We start from the raw sequence: 18,589 nt of genomic DNA on the forward strand, positions 1-18,589 counted from the left end.
TTTTGCTGCATATATATCATATTTCCAGAAGCAATCACAGAGATCCGGCATTCAAAATTAAATATGCTAATTCCAATGGCTTTTCTATTACGAGCTAATATTGGCAAATCAGTCCTTTAACCCGGGGTCACTGTGGAATAAGCCAAAAATCTTTAACTCTAATTCCACGAACCCTCCGTCAGCAGCCTCTAAACCAGTCCCGCTCCCGCAGTGTATCAGCCGCTGCGTGTAAATACCGTGTAAGGATGGCGGTGCAGCGGGAGGTGTGAAAGGATCTGCTCATTAGGCAGCAATAGAACTAGCTTAGTCAAGGTTTACATTGCAGCTTGTTTTTTCCTGGGTAATCAGTTTTGTTTACAAGAGCTCATTTTCTACAGGGCCCCCTTGGGGACCATTTGCATTCATTGTGCAGTCTTTTGGAGGTTTTTGCTGTGTGGTTGATTCATTAAGGAAAATGAGTTTGCCTTTATTGGACAGCTCTTTGTAGGGTGTGCACAAAGCAAATTTGAAAAATATTTAAATTAGAAAGTTCATGTGCAGGGAAACTAAACTGATGTTTGTTACATGCTGTTATGAAGCGCAGGGATTTGTGTTCTGTTCTCTTTTGTTTTATGTGTCACCGTGAGCACACGTCAATGTTAAGTAGTTTACTCGTATATCAGCCTCAGTCGGCCAAACAACATGAATCCACAACGTATTCCTGACAATCGAAGCGACATCCTTTCTTTCTGCGAGTGTTGTGTCTTGTTTACTCCTCAGGGAAAGGTGCTCAGCAGTATTGATATGTAAGCCCTCCCCATGAATTTTAAAGAGCTTTGATTAACACAAAGCCATGTGAAATACTGATGAAATTTCAGAATTGCAGCGCTTGAAAAAATGATGCATCGTCTCATGCCGTGTTGTCAAATATTGACTTAAATGCCAACAAGGGATCTAGATTCTGATTCTGTATGACGAATCAATCAAATAGCTTACTAGAGCAATGAAATGTCAGGGGTAGGAAAATGTAATAAAACATTATGAATTGAATGACAAAATGAAGGGTTTAATAAAAACTAAATTCAGTTCATGCCGTATGACAGGTTTATAGCCACAGAACAAATGGGAGATAACGTTCAGCATAGGTTAGTTAGTTATTTCAAAGAATGCCAACAATTGTTTTTTTAATGTTGATTTTCTTTCACAGCATGCTGGTTTTTCTCACTTATGGTGCCTGTAGCATTTTAAGTTTTATGGTGAGACCAACTCTGTCAGCATGTTCTTTTTCCTTCAGCGTGGATGCATCTTAAAAGTTGGTAAAGTTGAGCTTGAACTCGATACCCTGCATACCTTCCATGTCCTCTGAGACACATTGGTGCAGAAAATAATGCAAATGGCCATCTGCTACTCTGCGTTCGTTCCTCCCGTCTGTCTCTGTACAGGTTCGCACTCAACTGCACCTGCATGGAGCTTGGTTAGCATATTTCTGCCAACTGGTTAGCATGTGGGTTAGACACATCAGTGGAGGACATATAATGACTTTATTTTTTACATTAAAGTAACATCTCTGTCTAATGTCCTGATGTTTTGGTTGCACAGACGAAAGCTGATGCATATATGTTTACATCCCTTATCTGAGTATGCTGTAGCTTTCCTGTTGTGTCTGCTTTGTTTAGCTTTATCTGTAAAGTTGCGGTTAGGTCATATTTCATGTTCCTCCCCTGCACCGCTCTGCATGCGCTGTCAGATTGAATCAGCTCGGACAGAGCTGAGAGGTCTGACTGGACTCAAGAAGCTTCTCTCCGGGCTGTCGAGTGTCTGATGTAATGGAGGCTGAAGAGGACAGACTGCAGGAAAACACACACACACACACACACACACACACACACACACACACACACACACACACACACACACCCCCACCAGTACTTCTGACTTCTGGTCACCTGGTAAAAAACAGCGACCATAGTGGGCAAACATTGTTTGGACAGAGCAGAAGAAGGTGAAGTGTATCATATTTATCAGTATGCATAGTCAGCATTTCGTACACATGGAGATGAGCTGGTGTAAACAACTAAACAGCCGGTTTAGTCGGATCCAGACACTTGCTCAGTAGGATTTAATTAGACTGTGGCCAATTGCAGACATGGAGCAATGTAGTACATGCAAAACAAATGAACTTTATCCAGTCTCACAATGTGGAGTTGGAGTCTTGTCTAGCTTCATATTCTGAAGTAGAATACACTTTTTATGAATACAGAATTTCTGCATTGAGGTATATATTGTGTCAATATAAACTTGGTCTCCTGTGTGGGCGTGACCTTTCAACAGTCACATGGGGTCAGCCAAAAATACCATCCGGCCTTTTCTATGGAGGATATATGGCAAAGAAGTGCCTGCTGAAAAGTGTGAGTGGGGAGTGGGGGGGATTCTATAAGGGTACGTGGCTGAAGAGGTAGGACACGGACACCTTCCTTTAGGGCTGGTCCATACATTGATATTATGTCTGTATCATATCATGATTAAAGCTGCTTTACAGTCATTATATATTCACATTACTGATGATAATATATGAATTGCCAATGTGTAAGTATGTTTTATATGCACCATTACTGAACCCCAACCCTAACGTTGCAATATCAATATCACGGTATTGGTCAAAAATATGGTTACATTTTATATAATGTAAATTGCCCAGCCTTACCTCTATTCATAATGTCATTCTACTCAATAAAAAATGTCCAGTGTATTAAAAATAAATATATTTAAGGACACGAATAGGAACCCATTTTAAAAATTTGAATGCCATATTTTGCAAATGTAGACTGTAGACAAACGATGCTACTTTTGGAAACACCTCTGTTGTTCACTGGCCCAACAACACCTTTGAAAAACATCCAGTTGAGGCTCGATCTCTCCTGTGGCACGAGTGGCTGTCAGGTTCCTATTGTTTAATCTGTTTGCGGTCATGTTGGGTTTTGCTCGTTCAGACTCCAACAGGGATCAGGTCACACACAGTCGTGTAAACAATGTTAGCAGCTTACAGTGGTAATCCACCCTTACTGTATTTACCTACCGCCCGTACAGTCATCTGGGGACCGCCTACCAAAAAACTGCTCTAATCTGAAGGTCAAACAGAGAGCGAGGTCACTGCTATGTAACTATTAGCATTGCTAGAGCCCTATAATGCACGTTTCCCAGAGGACATGCACGTCCTGGGAAGATTGGTAAACAGGTCACAGTGCTGCTCCAGCATAAGTAGCCTTCTCGGATAAAGGGAACAAATCAATATCAAGCGTCCCAGCGCCTCCCTATCTGTTCCCTTTTAGCCCTAAGATGCAACTGTTTCCTTTTTTTTGGACGTAATTAATATTTGTGCTACGCTGTTGAACTAGTTACACCATTTTTCTTCTAATTTGCTGTAGTTTCACCCTTCATTCCATGCTTTATAATGAGCCGTGGCTTTGAAGTTCAGGAATAGTATGAGTGGCATCATGCTTTATTTTTTTTTAAGTGCTCTTAGGGTATATTTCTAAGAGTCTCAAGAGATTAGACATGCTGGCGTTTAAGAAATAGTGAAACTGAGGTCATACTCAGTTCAGGTTGTGTAATGTTGCCACAAGAAAAGGATTTGCTGCTGTCCTCAGTTTTAACCCAGTTTGGGAGTAAAATGTGTCAGCGTTTGAACACGCATCCATCCCCGCTAATGAGAGGCAGCCCAAGGAGAGCAGAGCGACTGTCAGCTCTGCTCAGCGTGGAGGTGATGGAACTTAATTTTCCTGCAGATTTCTCGAATGCGGCTTCTGTGCGCATTGTTGTGCTGCAGGGAGAGATTATCAGATTATCTCACAATAAGGGAAAAAAAATACAACTTAAAAGATGGATAGACTTAAAAGTATCAGCCGCTTCCCCACTCAGCACGGCACCTATTAGAGTGTACAGCTGTATGCTGGCTTTGTTTGAGTCTTAGCTTTGCAGAAGGCTGTTGAGTAAAATTGTTAGAGATCCAGCACCAGGATGATGTTGTGCTCTCTCTCCAGGAGCTACTGACTGGTTTTCAAATTTAAAGGGGCCCTATTAGGCCGATTTTGGGTTCATATCTGTATTATTGTACATTCTTACATGCTTTAATGTTCAAAAAGCTCTTTATTTTTCTCATACTGCCTGTGCTGCACCTCTTTTCAACCTCTGTCTGAAACCAGAGCCCAGTCTGCTCTGATTGGTTAGTTGTCTGGCGCTGTTGTGCTTGGTCAACCACTTGGAGATGTCCCGCTCCTTAGCCTATCATATACAATGTGTTGGAGTGATAGCCAATATAAGCATAACAGTGTTATGTAGTGATGTCATTATGTTACAGAAGAAATCAAAGGAGTCCAATCAATGCATTTCTGGCAGGGGGCGGGGGGGGGAGTTGTGGGAGAGAACCTCTGGTGTAAACTTTTGAATTTTAGTATTTGCAGACCATTGACATGCACAACAATCTATAAAACACACTACAGTAAGGTATAACCCCCCCCAAAAAATTTTATGGGCCACTTTAACAAATGAACCAAGATACTGCAGATCAAAAGCTAACATGTAAAACATACAAATAGGTATAGTTACTGTGACTTCATACATACATGACCTCCGTCTGACCGATGTCTGTATGATACCCTCGCTACAGCGCTCCCCTTGTGCTACAAATTGGCGCGATGTCATATCTTTCTCAATCCCTCCGTCCCGCAGAGAACTGCAGTCTCTACTTCCCCTGAGGGAGAGTGAGTCAGTCGAAGGTTGAAGCCGCGAAGTGGTGGGGGTACAAGTGGTTCTTTGCCGAAGGCCTATCACCATTAATGGGCTATTTCCCTCTATGGGGTGGGGGCATAAAGTGACTATTCCTCATAGCAACATCCACGTGTCATCAGAACGCCCTCCTCTGCGACCACACAGGCAGATTAGGCATCAGGACAAGAGGCACTCACTGGCACGACTTCTTTCCTTTCTCCTCGCCGCTGTTTATCACCTCTCCTCTTCCCAGTTCCCTTCCCAGAACCAATCCCATTCCCATGCTGTGTTCCACTTCCAGCAACCATTCATAGCCTGAACTCTGGTTGCACTCTCCTCTAATCCACCACCATTCTTATCTCAGCACAGGAACAATAGCCGCAGCTCAGAACCACAGCCTGCAGAAAAACAGCTCCTCTCCCACAAGGCACTGGGACCAGCGTCAGCCGAGCAGCCTGTCACTGCTTCACATTAAGTCTTCGATGCGGCGTGTCGAGAAAAGATTCCAGCTTCTGTGTGTTTGACTGTCGTCCAAATTGCGTTTCTATTCCTGCAGTGCAATTGACGGCAGCGGTGAATGACTAATCGCATCTGTACTTATGTCGCCTTGTCATCATGTTGATGTACTGCTCGTGTCTTTGTTGTTCTCGGCAGAGTTGCACAAGTTAGCTGCGAGGCAGGACTTTTTATTTGGTGATTCATGTAGGTAGACGGGCACCTTTCCAAGCAGCTGTCCTCATTCATCTCCTATTAATGAGCTTTCACCTCAATCCTAACGAGCTGTGATTGCGATTGTGCCCGGCATAGGATCGATGCCACCGTCCATGCAGTGGCGCAGCAGTGGACAGCCATTAGCATAGGTGAAGCATTGCCAGTGTTACACAGCCAGGCAGCATCACATCACAGGGGGCCTCGCAAGGGCGTCACTTCATCCAACGTTAAACGGCAAATCCAGTTGATCACTCATTACGGGATGTCTGACTTTGTTAATGAGCAATCCTTTCAATGATAACAGGAAATTTAATTATATCCCAGCTTCTTGCTCTAGGGAAGGGTGGTCCCCTGGTCGACATCAGTCAAATACGGCTACATCTATGTGATGGATTGCCCTGAAATTTGGTACAGGATATCCAAGTTCCCCTGAGAATTAATGGAAAGGATCTTTGTGATCCCCTGACAGCAGGTCAAATCGTTCTCTTATCCTGTGAAACATCTCAATGCTTGTTTATGTTTAATCTATTTTCTGGACATTTAGGAGACTTTCATGCTCCCCAGAGTGCGAATTGTAAAAACATTTTTCTCCTGACCTTTCAACTTTGTGCCATGATCACATGCTTAGGTCTATCCACAATTACCTGCACAGCTAGTGGCTCTTCTCATTTGCTATTTAGTTAATGTAAGATGGCTAACATGCTCAACTACGATAGCAAACATGTTATCATTTTAATCAAAGCATTCATCCCCAAAGAACACATCCTAGAAAAGTGTTTATGCTTCATCTTGCATCTTCAGAACTGAAGGAGAACAACGTTATCATTTATTGTTGTACCTTTGTAAATGTTCAATAAACAAAATTAAATTTAAAAAAATCTTAAAGTCTTAAGGGGGGTTGATGTGAACTTAAGTGTAGCTTGGCTTTACTCTACTAAAGGAAAGAGGCACAGTTATTACACCAAGAAACAATAAAGCTGCATCGGGGTGTTGCAACATTGAAAAGCTTGTGAAAGCATCCCTGTAATATAATAAAGTTTACTACGGATGGAAGCAGTGGACTGCTAGTACGACACCTCGTAAGTAACAGTTATCTTCATCAGAAGTGAGTTTCGCCTGATGTGTGTTCATTATCTGCTGGATACGGAGAGCCCTTCACCGCTGTGCATATGTATTATTCTTGCCACTCTCCTTGTGTGTCTGTTTCTCCCACTTTCTCTTCCCTTCACTCCCCTCCACTTCCTGTCACAGTCTCTTTGTTTATTTCTCCCTCTGTGACAAACTTGCATCACCTGCCTGTCTGTAATTTTCCATCTTTCCCCTCCCTTTTTCCATTCGCTCGCTCTCGCTCTTTGTCTCCCTGCAGTCTCCCTCCGACACTCCATTCTCTTCCTCTCTCTCTGTGTCTCTGCTACTTTCTCTGGCTTACTTCCGTCATATCCCGCCTCCTTCTTTGTATTTGCGTTACTCCTGCTCCAGTAAGAGAATGAATCCATATACATGTCAGCATATCGAGCAAGACACCCTTCAGCTTCTATTCCCTCAGGACATCTGTAGGAATAGCAGATTTACTCTAACACGAGTGCACAAAACCATGCATTTCCTTAGATTTTACTGGCTTTTAATTCTCTTTAATGTTAGTTTCTATGTCCTGTGTATTAGCAAATGGTTACGTTTTTGTTTGAAATTTAGACCCAGCTATGCCTAAAAGCGCCTTTCACTATCTGTCATGTGTCTGTCAAAAACTAAGGCTTCCAGCTGAATCAGAAAAGCATTTGATTAGAAAGCACAAACCAACAATAGTTCCCCAAGACCAAAATATTCTCCTCTCTGGCCGAGCATGAATGGACAATCTGAGCTTTGGTTTCCAGGCTTCCCGAAAGTATTCGTATACATGTGACAGACAGGCAGAGGCCTCGGACTGTACCCGGTACCCGGCGAAGGCTTGGCACAGTGTGAGCCAGGAGGAAGAGGGAGACGGAGAGAACAAACAATGTGACTGCTTTTGTTCTGTCTGTAGGAGGCTGATGGAGAAGCAGCACCACACACACACACACACACACACACACACACACTGCTTGCAGATGGACAAACCTGTCACAGATTCACGATTCAGAAAGCATGTCTGTAAAAATCATTGATGTCAGACTCCTTACAAATTGTCTCTAAATATCAAATAAGGATTTTGTAAGTTATGCAGGCGTATGTCAAACACACACATGCTAATTTATTCCTTTTGTCTTTGCTGCTTTTGTTCCTTCAAAACACATGAGACATGAAAGTGAAAAATTGGGGCGAGATTTGTGCTCAAAGCTGACAGGCTTGTTTTGTCTTTGCTTATTGTTACTATTCTCCCGGCAGTATTCGGGGGATAGTGTGCGGAGAAAGCCTCCTCTCAGCTCCAGCCACTAAGCAGAAAGCCACTCAACGGCAGGCCACCACGGGTCAAGGAGCAAACACCTTCACTTGTCAACCGGCTCTCAGACTGACACACTATACCTGTGGGTGCCCCCCCCCCCACCTCCAATACAGCTCAAATCACTGACTGAGTTTGACCCTGTTCACTGTTCACAGACCTGGGCAATCACACAGGAGGAATCAAAGCTAGAAAAAAGTCTCTCGCACATATGAGCCTGCAATTCAGAAAAAAGTCATTTATCTTCAGTCTTTAGTTTATATTGACATTGATTAGTATATAGCTGCACTTTATCATACTCTTTTTTTCTTATCTTCAGATGGAGATCCAACGTGTTGAAAGCCGAGCTCTCTGAGGTGACAATAGCTACACTGGTTTAGATTTTATTCAACACTGACTGAGCTCGGAGGAGGAACAGGCAGAGCAAATCCTTGGAAGCCTGTGTATTTTCTGGTTATTGTTTTCCCGGGGTGTAAAGTCAATCGCATTTAATCCTTCAGTAGTGCACAAAAGATCCCCTCAATCACATCCAGATATTCCCTGTGTCTCTGCAAGCGCTTGCAGCTGCAAAATTCTCTCTGGCTCAGGAGGAGTGGGTGGCATTCAACCACAGAGGCAGATAAATGTGTTTTCCCTTTTACATATTTTGATCCCGGCAATAAAAGCACACTGATGCAGTTGTTTGCTACTTACTTTCAAATGCAATCACTTGAATACGAGTGGTCTGGACCATGAGGGCAAAAGGCCGGGTCATTCCTTTATGTGCAGTAGGATGCGGCTGCCTTGTTGGTTGCTGTTAATGTTTGTGATTTAATCCACAGCTTTCTTTCTACCCAAGCTCTGCCATGATAATATGCCCAGAAGGCTCCTATTGTAGTAAGTGGAGCAGGAACCCGACTGGATTCAATGCATGGAACATGTTGTTTTCCCTCCTATAGAGTGGTGCGGAGCGAGTCCTAAAACCAGTCAGTGGGATTTCACCGTAGGATTTTGGAAAATAGCTCGAAATAAGGTCTTGACACAAATTTAAGACACGGGTCATGTTTTGTTCTACGTCATTAAATAGTGACCCCACTGGTGATTTTTGAACAGTTTACGTGTCTGAAAAACGATAGTTGTTAACAAGCGGCTGAATAGGACTACAGAAGTTGTCGAGGACGTCGTTCGTCATTACGCCGAACACTTAAACACTCCCACTAAGTTTGTTAGCTCATCTTTGTGAAACCATATCAGACTGGTAATTGAAACAGCCGTGACTTCTAGTTAAGTTCAGTGTGGCTAAAAGGAAAAGCTTTGTTAAAATATGCAAGCGCGCGAAAGTCAGTTGAAGTTGACGTGACGTTGAAGTTGTGCGCCCCTGCTGGACTCGGCTGTAGTTCGTTTATAGCATCATGTTAGCATTTTGCTTCTGGCGATTAGATTTATGATTTGAAAATGATAAAAGTAGGGTAGACGTGTGGAGATTATCCGATTAACAAAACGTGCATCTATCAAACAGGTTCATTCCCTGCACCACTCTATAGGATTCATCTCTGTAGTTCATGAACCAGAAAGGAAGATGATAACAAAGACTGGAACTGTCACTTTCCCAGCTACCCCTCACTGCTTCTGATGAGTGGGAAATGATATTCAACCCTCTGCTGCTTTACAGTAGAGTTTTTATGAGTATCTTTTCTCATTAGAGAGAAACGGTTTATAACTGCAGATGTTTGCTTTTACAGCACTATGCTCTGCTATCCCCCCACAAACACGTCTTTTTTAGTGGCCCTAAACAGATGGTTGTGGTCAGTGCTGCTGCTGCAACATGTCTGTCTAAGCCCGGTGGAGTGTGGCACACTTTCTGGATGCTTAATTGTTTCTTGAAATAGACTTTGGAACAGCAACAGCTTTCTGGCTGCATAAATGGTCTTGAAATATCTCCTTTTCTTCACCTTATAAAATTCAATTAAATACTTCCAGCTTTTTGGGGTATGAATGAAGAGGAAGTGCAGCATCTGGACAGGAACTCTGACATCCAGGGAGGGGGAAGGGACGAGGTTCATCAAGGCAGGGTGTGGTGTCTGCCCTCTGACCCTGAGCAGAGGCTAGAGGTCAAAAACAGAAGATAGGCTGCAGCTGTGTTGCAACATGCAACCTCACTGCCATGCCAATCACTGTAATTCACCTAGACAGATGTATCCCCGCCCAGCGTACCAAGCATGCCTTAACAGGAGCTGACAGAGAGAAGGAACAGGAGGAAGGAAACAAGGAAGGAAGGGAGGATGAAAGAAATGTAAAAAGACAGTGCAAAGGGGGTCAACAAGGCTCCTATCTGCACACGCATGCCTCGTCCCTAGGAGCTAGCATGGAGTCTCAACCCACCACAGCAGTATATCGAAGGCAACGTGCCTCCAATTAAAGGGATCTTCCCGAAAGGTTTACTCAACCATCTCCACCAGTATCGCCCTCCTCCCATCCCACTCTCATTTCACATCTTCTGGCAGCATTCCTTCGCTTCATTCAGCCTCTTCCAGAGTTATTTGTTCTTCTGCGGGGGAGGTAGGACCTAATCATGCCAGAATCTCGTAATACCAAGTCTTTTAACTGCTAGATCAAAGAGCTTGAGTTTGCCTAATGCGGGATTACGCCGAGATACGGGACCTGGCAACCCCTCTCCACCCCTCTCTCCACTTGCTCCACCACCAGCGGGTAGCTCCATTAGGCTCAACGCATTGCTCATTTTTCCGCAAGAGCTCCCTCGGGCTAAGAGGCAATTATGCAGTACTATGGCATAATATTTCACTCGCTTCACATTGCATTACTCTGTGGAGGTGCTGGCCACTAACAGCTTCATGTGGCCCAGGAGGATGGGTGCAAACTGCTAACAACTTTGTATGAGTAAGGGGAGGGTGGAGAGGGGAGGAGGAGGAAGAGGAGAGTTTTCAAGGGCACAGAGCTTTATCAGGGAGGTTTATTTGTAGTTCTTTGTTTGAGAATAACGAGGTTAGCAAGCATCCTATAGCTCAGGTGAACACGAATACAAATCATCAATATATTCTCATATTACAAATCAGTGAGTCCATGATTCTGAACAAAATGGGTACCACTTTACAATAAGACTATCTTTGTAAAGGGTTTACAAAAGGGTTTTTAATTAAGTCCACAAACTAGAAATGTGGAAATGTTCCAGGAAGTTTTTACAAGTGCATGTGCTGAGGAGCCTTTCAGCTCTTTGTGAGGATTACTCAGGGTGAAATTGAGTTAACTTGTACCCTCATTTCCTTTTGTCTAATAGACTATGGTTGACAAAGTCCTCATCGCATTGAGATACAAGTAGCTTTTTTTCGGCACTGTGAGTCCTCTCCTGCAGTGCATCTTAGTTTGAGTGGCACATGCTGCTGAGTATCTGCTTCAGACAGGCTGTTGAGTGATATATTTACACTGTACTGGAAATCTCTAACCTCCATCTTTGGTTTGTCAAGGTTTGAGGAAAATTGTCCATCTTGAAGGCCTTGTATGCCTATGTTCAAACCGCAAAATATATACTCATTCAGTATTTATATGCCTTCTGCCTACTAGATTAATATTTATAAGTATTTTATTTCAGCAGATTGTTGATACAGCAAGAATAATGGTACTCAGTTTTCACTTTCATAATGTATCGTACTTCCCAAGCTAGATTATTAAGAGGAACTCTGGGATTTGGGACACGATGTGACGTTATCACAAAAAAGTTAGTTAGAGAATTAATATTCAGCAGTTACAGACAGTCAATGTTTAAGACGATGTTCATACTTTTTGAAGATCATTTATGGTTAACAAAAAGCACCAGTTTTGTTTGGGCTGTCTCTTTATCTCTGTTCTGACACAGAAGGCATGTGCTGCCCGGGGCCAGGCTGTACAAAACTGTTTTTACTGTACTTGGGGGGGGGGGGTTACATTATGTGCTTTTGCAGGTGCTCAGCCCCGCAGGCCCCCCTCTCTTCCCCCCTTTATTTCAACACTCACTTCTGCCTTTCGATTCTGTCATCAGTTCAGCAGCAGCTAACTGTCACCATCATTCACTTCATGTAAGAGGCCCCTTTTTTACCACTCCAACATCCCACCGACACGTAGAATAGATATATCTTGCCGTTGCTGGTTGGGGATTTGAGAAATAAGATGAGGATGAGAGATGCCCAACATGCATTTATATTACTGAGAGGCCTTTGGACCGTACTATAGCCATCCTATGTCACTTTGCTACTTATTTATTCCAGCTATAGTTTGATTGTGATGCATCCAGTAACCTTAAAATAAATCATCTTGGGGTTTACTGTCTGTTTACTCATGAAGTTCAGCACTTTTTTTACAACTTTTGTGGACACTTCATTTCCTCATCAGGAGAAATGACTGACAAAAAATAGCAATTTAATAGTTAATAAACCGTGTGTCTCATTTTGACCTTCTGCAGTTTGTTGCGCAATGCCCAGGAATTATTCATTTCCAGCCATAACAAGGGACATGTTTGTTTGGCGTACAGCTGCTTTCTCATTTAAAGATATAGCTAAGTAAATACACTCTTTAGCCTGATGCACAATGCTGTTAGTGCACTTAAGCCTGCGAACTGTCACTGGCTGTGAATTTAGTTACCGAACAGCAAGCGTGCGAGTAGCTGGATCTCTGGGCATTAGGGCTCCTTTGTCTCCCCGTCGCATCAGTTCAAATATCACCAAACATTCATCTTCTGCTACAGCCTACACGAAATGTGCAAGTCAGACTTTGCAAAATGTGTTGCTTTAGTGTTCTGTAAGTGCATCTAGAGTCATAAATCCTCATTTCTCACATGCTGACGGTGTTCTGCCCCTTGGATTCATTTCATCTATAAAGTTTTATGACAGAAACCCAGCATTGACGACCGGTCTTTCTCCTTTGTTTGTAGAAATACGATCTGGGGGGCGAGGGCCTAAGGAAGGATCGGGGCGGCAGCTGCCCCTGTACGACACGCCGTATGAGCCGGCGGAGAACGGGGGGGACTCTGACCCAGACTTATGCTGCCCCAGAGAGAGCCGGCTGCCCCAGGATGACGAGCGACCCCCCGAGGAGTATGACCAGCCGTGGGAGTGGAAGAAGGAGAGGATTTCCAAAGCTTTTGCAGGTATGAAAACAACCACTAACGTAATATATGAGACAAGAAACAGAATCATCAAATTACTTTATTTATACAGCGGGAAATTGGGTTTAAGGAGAATTATGTTAACCCTGTAGAGCCCAAATATAGAAAAATATAAGCAATGACCTTTCAGATGTTGTTGTAGGAAGCCTCTGGTGCAGAAGTGAAAGAGTTTTCACTTTTCTGTGAGTTTTTAGGGAAGTGTTGTAATATTGCAATGAAAAATAAAATAAGTAAAAATAAAATTTGATGTGTATTCCAGAATAACTAAATATGTACATGTTCTAAACATTGTAATATCATAAAAACAAATATTTGAGGCAACAAAGAATCCAATAAAACAAAGAGATGTTGCTCGGTTTTGAGATTTGGAAGTTGTGCGACTTTATGGCCAGACGGCGGGGCCTATAAACACATTTACTACCAAATAGCATTGTGAAGCTGAACAAAAGGACCTTTTGACTATGTAAATGTAGTCTTTAAAAAACAAACATTTACTGACTTTTTTAAAGATAACTTAAAGGGATAAATGTACAACTGGGGGCCTTACAGGGTTAATCAAAATGACTTGATAGAAAAACACACAACCGTCATGCTGTAACACATAATCATAACAGGAGCAATTTGTTCTTGAAACATAGAGATAACAAGCTTTTTAAATCCCAATTAAAACACATACATAGTATAAAAGGTTGCAAACCCCTTCAGCTTTTCCTGTTACATACAATTAGTACTGTTGTCAAAAGCTCAGACAGTGAAAATGACCGTGTAAACTGATTCCTGTTAGCGATGACTGCATTTTGGTTGCCTTTTTCCAATTTCAAGCTTTTAACACGGTTTACTTTCTGCTTTACTAACCCAGGTGTCTGCTTTCCCTGCTCTAACAAATTGAATTTTGGCTTCTGTCAGGTTGTGAGGGCTCTGCTGCTGCTTTACACTCCCCTGTTAACGCTTCCTTTTCTCTGCCTCTGTCAAAGCACCAGCTAAGTCCTCTTGCAGGTGTCCAGTCTTCTGTTTGCTGTTTTTGATCCAATGGCTGTCTGTTTAAGCTAAGATTATACTGCTCGGGGGTGGGGGGGGGCATGGTGCAGGTGCATGTAGGTGCAGGTAGTCGCTGTGGTTTGAGAGCTTCAGCATGGCTAACACAGCCATAACATCAAACAGGGCTGTTCCTGGAAAGAATACGGCTTTGGAATATAAATAGTTGCACCCCAAATTCTGAAAAAAAGGTCAAAGCAAAGCCTTTTAACTGATATAACAAAAGAACATCAGCAACCCATGACTCGATTATTCATCGCCCCTTCTCTCTTATATTTTTCTTTTTATCCTCGAACAGCTCTGCTTTGTTATGACTGCATTAGCTACGAGGGTTCTGTAAGTGGCACTGGATCAGGTCCCCACGGAGGAAAGGACTGCACCTCTAAATCCCTCACAGGTACCATTGGAGACGGGGCTGGGGAGTGTCTCTTGTCTGTCTGTTTACTCATCTTAGACATTGATGTCTGCACCTTTTTTATGGGTTGTGATGAATCTGACTTTTTATGGTTTTATTTTTAACGTAAATCCTCAGCACTCAGGTTAAAGAAGTCCTTCAGAGTCTGTTTGAGAAACACTTAAACAATGATTACATTCTTAAATTCACCTTCCAGCACAGTTTGTTGATGAAAGGTCAACCACTTCAAATGCAAATCGTCTTGCTTTGAAAATGTTCTTGATTAAAATGACATTATCAGGATGCTACCGCTGGGATTGCCTAGTGCTTTAAGATTCCTAAAGTGTAGTAACACTTATTGGTGCGTATGGTGCACTTTTGACCCCACTAACTTTAGGTCTATTGTGGACAGAACACATTAAGACTAAAGTTAAAGAAACACTGAAACGGTTTACTTTTATGGGTCTGTTCTGCACTCAAACCTGACTCAACAATCATCAATCATTGAACTCTTTCTTTTTAGTTTCAGCTGAAAATAAGAGGTTGTTTAAAATGCATGTGTGGCTCATCATGGAAAACATTTGGGGAAATAAATTGCCAAGTTTGTGATTACTTTTTTCTTTACACATTGGAAGAGCAATAGAGCTTCTCCGAGGTGTAAATGTAATCTCACAGAGCAGGACACAAAGGGGGACACATTGGTATTTTCTTCATTATGTTTAGATGACATTCTATTATTTTTTACATTTTTGTTGTTATTTCCATGTTTTTGTCTATTGTATGTCTCTTTTAATTTCTGTTTTCTGTGGACACTGCATTCTATTATAAAGCAACATATTATAGAGAGGCTGAGAGCGAGATTAAACCCCTAAGGTGTTGTGCTGTTGATTGTTAATTATAGATGTAGTCGGATTTATCCTGGTAGAGAAGTACAGTCTTACACACAATTCACATAAAGTATAGGTCAAGGCAGCTCGAACATGTGAATGCTTTCTGAAACGGCTCTGTGTCGAATTGTTGGGTAATATCTGTATATTATTTATATTATATTGTACAAAATGTTCAAAATCCTCAACTCTCTAAATATTAAAACAAACTCAGTGACACTAAAACAGCTCCCACTGTGAATGTCTTGAAAAGGAGTCTTTTTTTCAACTTTTAGATTCATTTTTTATTTAAATCCAAACATTTATTATTAGATCTTTTCAATGTCTGGCTCCTCTGATAGCATCACTGAAATGTTGATAGATGTTGAGTGATTTTGAGCTGGTTTATGATTTTCTATGTACATTTTTCTATTTTTTATTACTTGTTGCTAGCTGCTAGTGCGAACTAAAGCGACGGCAGCGGTATAAATACGCAGATATGGGGCTAAAGCGGTCTTTATTGTAAGATGTAATATGTTTAATTGTGTGTAAAGTCTCTTATGTGGCATTACATGGTAGCAAGCGCATCAATCTCATTTCTCGAAGACAAAATAAGAGGCTTGAGGGAGTATTTAGTGCATATTGTTGAGCGTACCAATCTGTACCAATCTACTGTACCTTCTAACGTAAAGATGGTAGCACTTCTTAAATCAAACAAGATTATATGACCTGTTTTTCCCCATTTTGGAGATTCAGTAGTATGATAAATGACAGGTTCGGATGGAAACACTTCTTACAAACAGAGCAGCTTAAACACTCATACTTCTGAATATTCTATACCATTGTTCATTGTTTTCCTAATGTCTCACCTTGTTTCTGTTTCCTGTGTTTATTTTGGCATTGAAGTCTTTATATGAGTCACTCTGTTCTGCCTCCGCCAATGATTAGCTAAATAAGTGATGCTGCATTCTTAATCACTTTCTTCCTCTCCCTCATTATTTTTCTGCCAAGCAGCCCTCAGAAGAGTCTGTGTAGGGCGCTGTTTACTAACACATCCCTCTTTCAACTCCCTCTTTTACAGATAGCATCCCTCTTGTGATGATGATTAATTTAATTTCCATTCGATGTCAAAGTGTTGGCTGGGAATTGGGACGATAAGTCTTTGAGTTGTCTTTCAAAGAAAAGAGCTGCAGTGCAATGAGTCCTTTTTTTTGTTGATTTATTGCATGTCTTCATTCTGTAAGATATAATTACCCTCTATTTGGAAGACAGAAAAAGGATGAATGATGGGAAAGGCGTCTTTGGGACAAGCCTTTGTCAACATGAGCTTGTTTCTAGTGCAGGTGTCAGTGTAGACTGGCCTTGGATCCTGACATCAAGAGGCTTAGAGAAAGTTTCCCACCTTTCAAGGCTCGAGCATATGAGCCTGCACCCGAGCCTCTGATCTTTGCAACCAGCTTACCTTCAAATGTCAAGAAATGATACACTGCTTCAGTATTTAAGTCCACTTGTGAGCCAGTTCTTTAGCAATTTTGACACCCATCCCTATACTTAACATCTTTAAACCATTAGGAACAACCTGGCTGAACAGCTGTCTCTCAACACTGATTTAGAAGTTGATGTCATAAAAACTTGAAAGTCTTTGGTATCACATTTCTCAAAGGGGTAGTATATAATTGTCCTGCATTCGTACTCAAAGCAGGGTTATCTGGGGTTTATGAAATGTTAGACTGCAGTCATGAAGTCATGGTTTTCACTTTTAGTTCCAGCTTGATGCGCCTGGACATGTTTACCCAAGAAGTTGTGGAATCCAAGTTGGGATTGGATTATGGTTGATAGAGTTGCTTTCTGTTGACAAATCTGTAGCTAGATAGTTAGATTTGGTCTTTCAAATGAAGGCCCAGTGAGTTTGGTGGTTCAGCTCTTTCAGGGGTGCATTTCCTGAATTTGTTTCAGGAGTTGAAGGCCGTTTTAGGAAAAGAAGTCCCCAATTTGTGAGTTTAGTTTGGAGGATAAACACCAGAAGATTAAAACAGATGTAAACATGTAACATAAACCACCTATTTACAGTATGCTGTAAAGTCTACATAAATGATAACCTTTGTATGCTCTTTATTTCATTTCATTGAGATTCTTTGGCAATGGGTGATTATCTGACTGCTCATATAGTTTTCCCTCTGAGCTCCAGTGTGGTGATTTTGTCCCCAGATGTCGTCAGCAATTAAGTTAGTATATAAAAATGATTTCAGGCAACTATTTCAGGCCTGATTCAAGCATTTCTGTGGGCAGACAGGCTGTTTTAAAGTCACTAAACTTAAACTAAAGCTCCCTGTGCTGTTTCTAGAGAGCAATTTCCCCACAGTTGTGTGTGTAGTCGCTTTATGACTCTTTAATATCAATGACTGATGATGCCGCTCACCGTTTGGTTTTCAGGGGCACTTTTCTGCTCTCATCAAAAACTTTCACAGTTTATATTCCAACAATTATGTGGGAAATAAAAGTGTCTGCAAACAAAGCATTAGCTGATAATAAAAAAAGATGCACGACCTTACCGAGCCATTTAGCGGGTTCAAAAAGAAGAATGAGGGGGGTGGGGGGAAATAAGTGCTGCCTACGCCCTCCCACCACAGTCTAATACCATCTGCATAAAAGACTATTTGTCTTCATTAATGATGGAGGAAGGAGAGCAGACTAATGTCGTCTGTATCGCTGCCTCACTCGCCTCCTCACAACACTTTGTCTGCCGTTATTATTCACTGCTGGGCTATCTACTGACAGGTATGCAATGGAATGTAAATTCCCTGCCTTGTTAGGGTGTTGGGGGGTTGTGTACTTGTGGTTTAGTTAATCACTCATCCCTGCTGTCCCCCCAACCCGACACACGCTCTCTAGACTGAACCCGCACTCGCCACAGCCTCTCTCCTCCTCCCTCGTGGCTGCTGAGTGGGTGATGGATGAGCCTTGAGGTGAGGAGTGAGGAAGACACATTAGAATTTGACCACATGACGAAGCCTGCATGTGGGCTTGCATGTCCGTCAGTGGGACCCTGTGTGCTTTGCCTTTTGCATATGGCACGCTCACTCACACACCCAGACATGGCCAGGCCGCCATCGGAAATCTGAGCCTCTTCTCAGCAGGAGTGGGATCGAGAGCCATTGTCACTTAATCTCCTTGCCCTCTGTTACCTGCTACTAACTCATTTCACTTGGCTCCTGGCCAGCGGGGTACCATGCATCTAACACTGGAGATAAGAGAAAGCGCTCTAGCCTGCTCCCTCAGGTCTTGGG

The 18,589-nt window shown here is 42.3% G+C and overlaps 1 protein-coding gene across 3 annotated transcripts in view; it reads left to right on the plus strand.

Moving 5' to 3' along the window:
- Window positions 1–18,589, plus strand: part of LOC134863174 (SH2 domain-containing adapter protein F-like) — a 97,456-nt gene that overhangs the window by 55,319 nt on the left and 23,548 nt on the right. For 2 of the 3 annotated variants that reach the window (XM_063881505.1, XM_063881507.1), the window contains exon 3: window positions 12,774–12,989. In XM_063881505.1, coding sequence (XP_063737575.1) covers window positions 12,774–12,989 — 216 coding nt within the window. Of the gene's footprint in view, window positions 1–12,773; window positions 12,990–14,340; window positions 14,440–18,589 lie in introns of all 3 variants that reach the window. The other variant, XM_063881506.1, reaches the window with a different exon arrangement.

Source organism: Eleginops maclovinus, chromosome 4 (genome assembly GCF_036324505.1).
Source record: "Eleginops maclovinus isolate JMC-PN-2008 ecotype Puerto Natales chromosome 4, JC_Emac_rtc_rv5, whole genome shotgun sequence".
Taxonomy (NCBI): domain Eukaryota; kingdom Metazoa; phylum Chordata; class Actinopteri; order Perciformes; family Eleginopidae; genus Eleginops; species Eleginops maclovinus.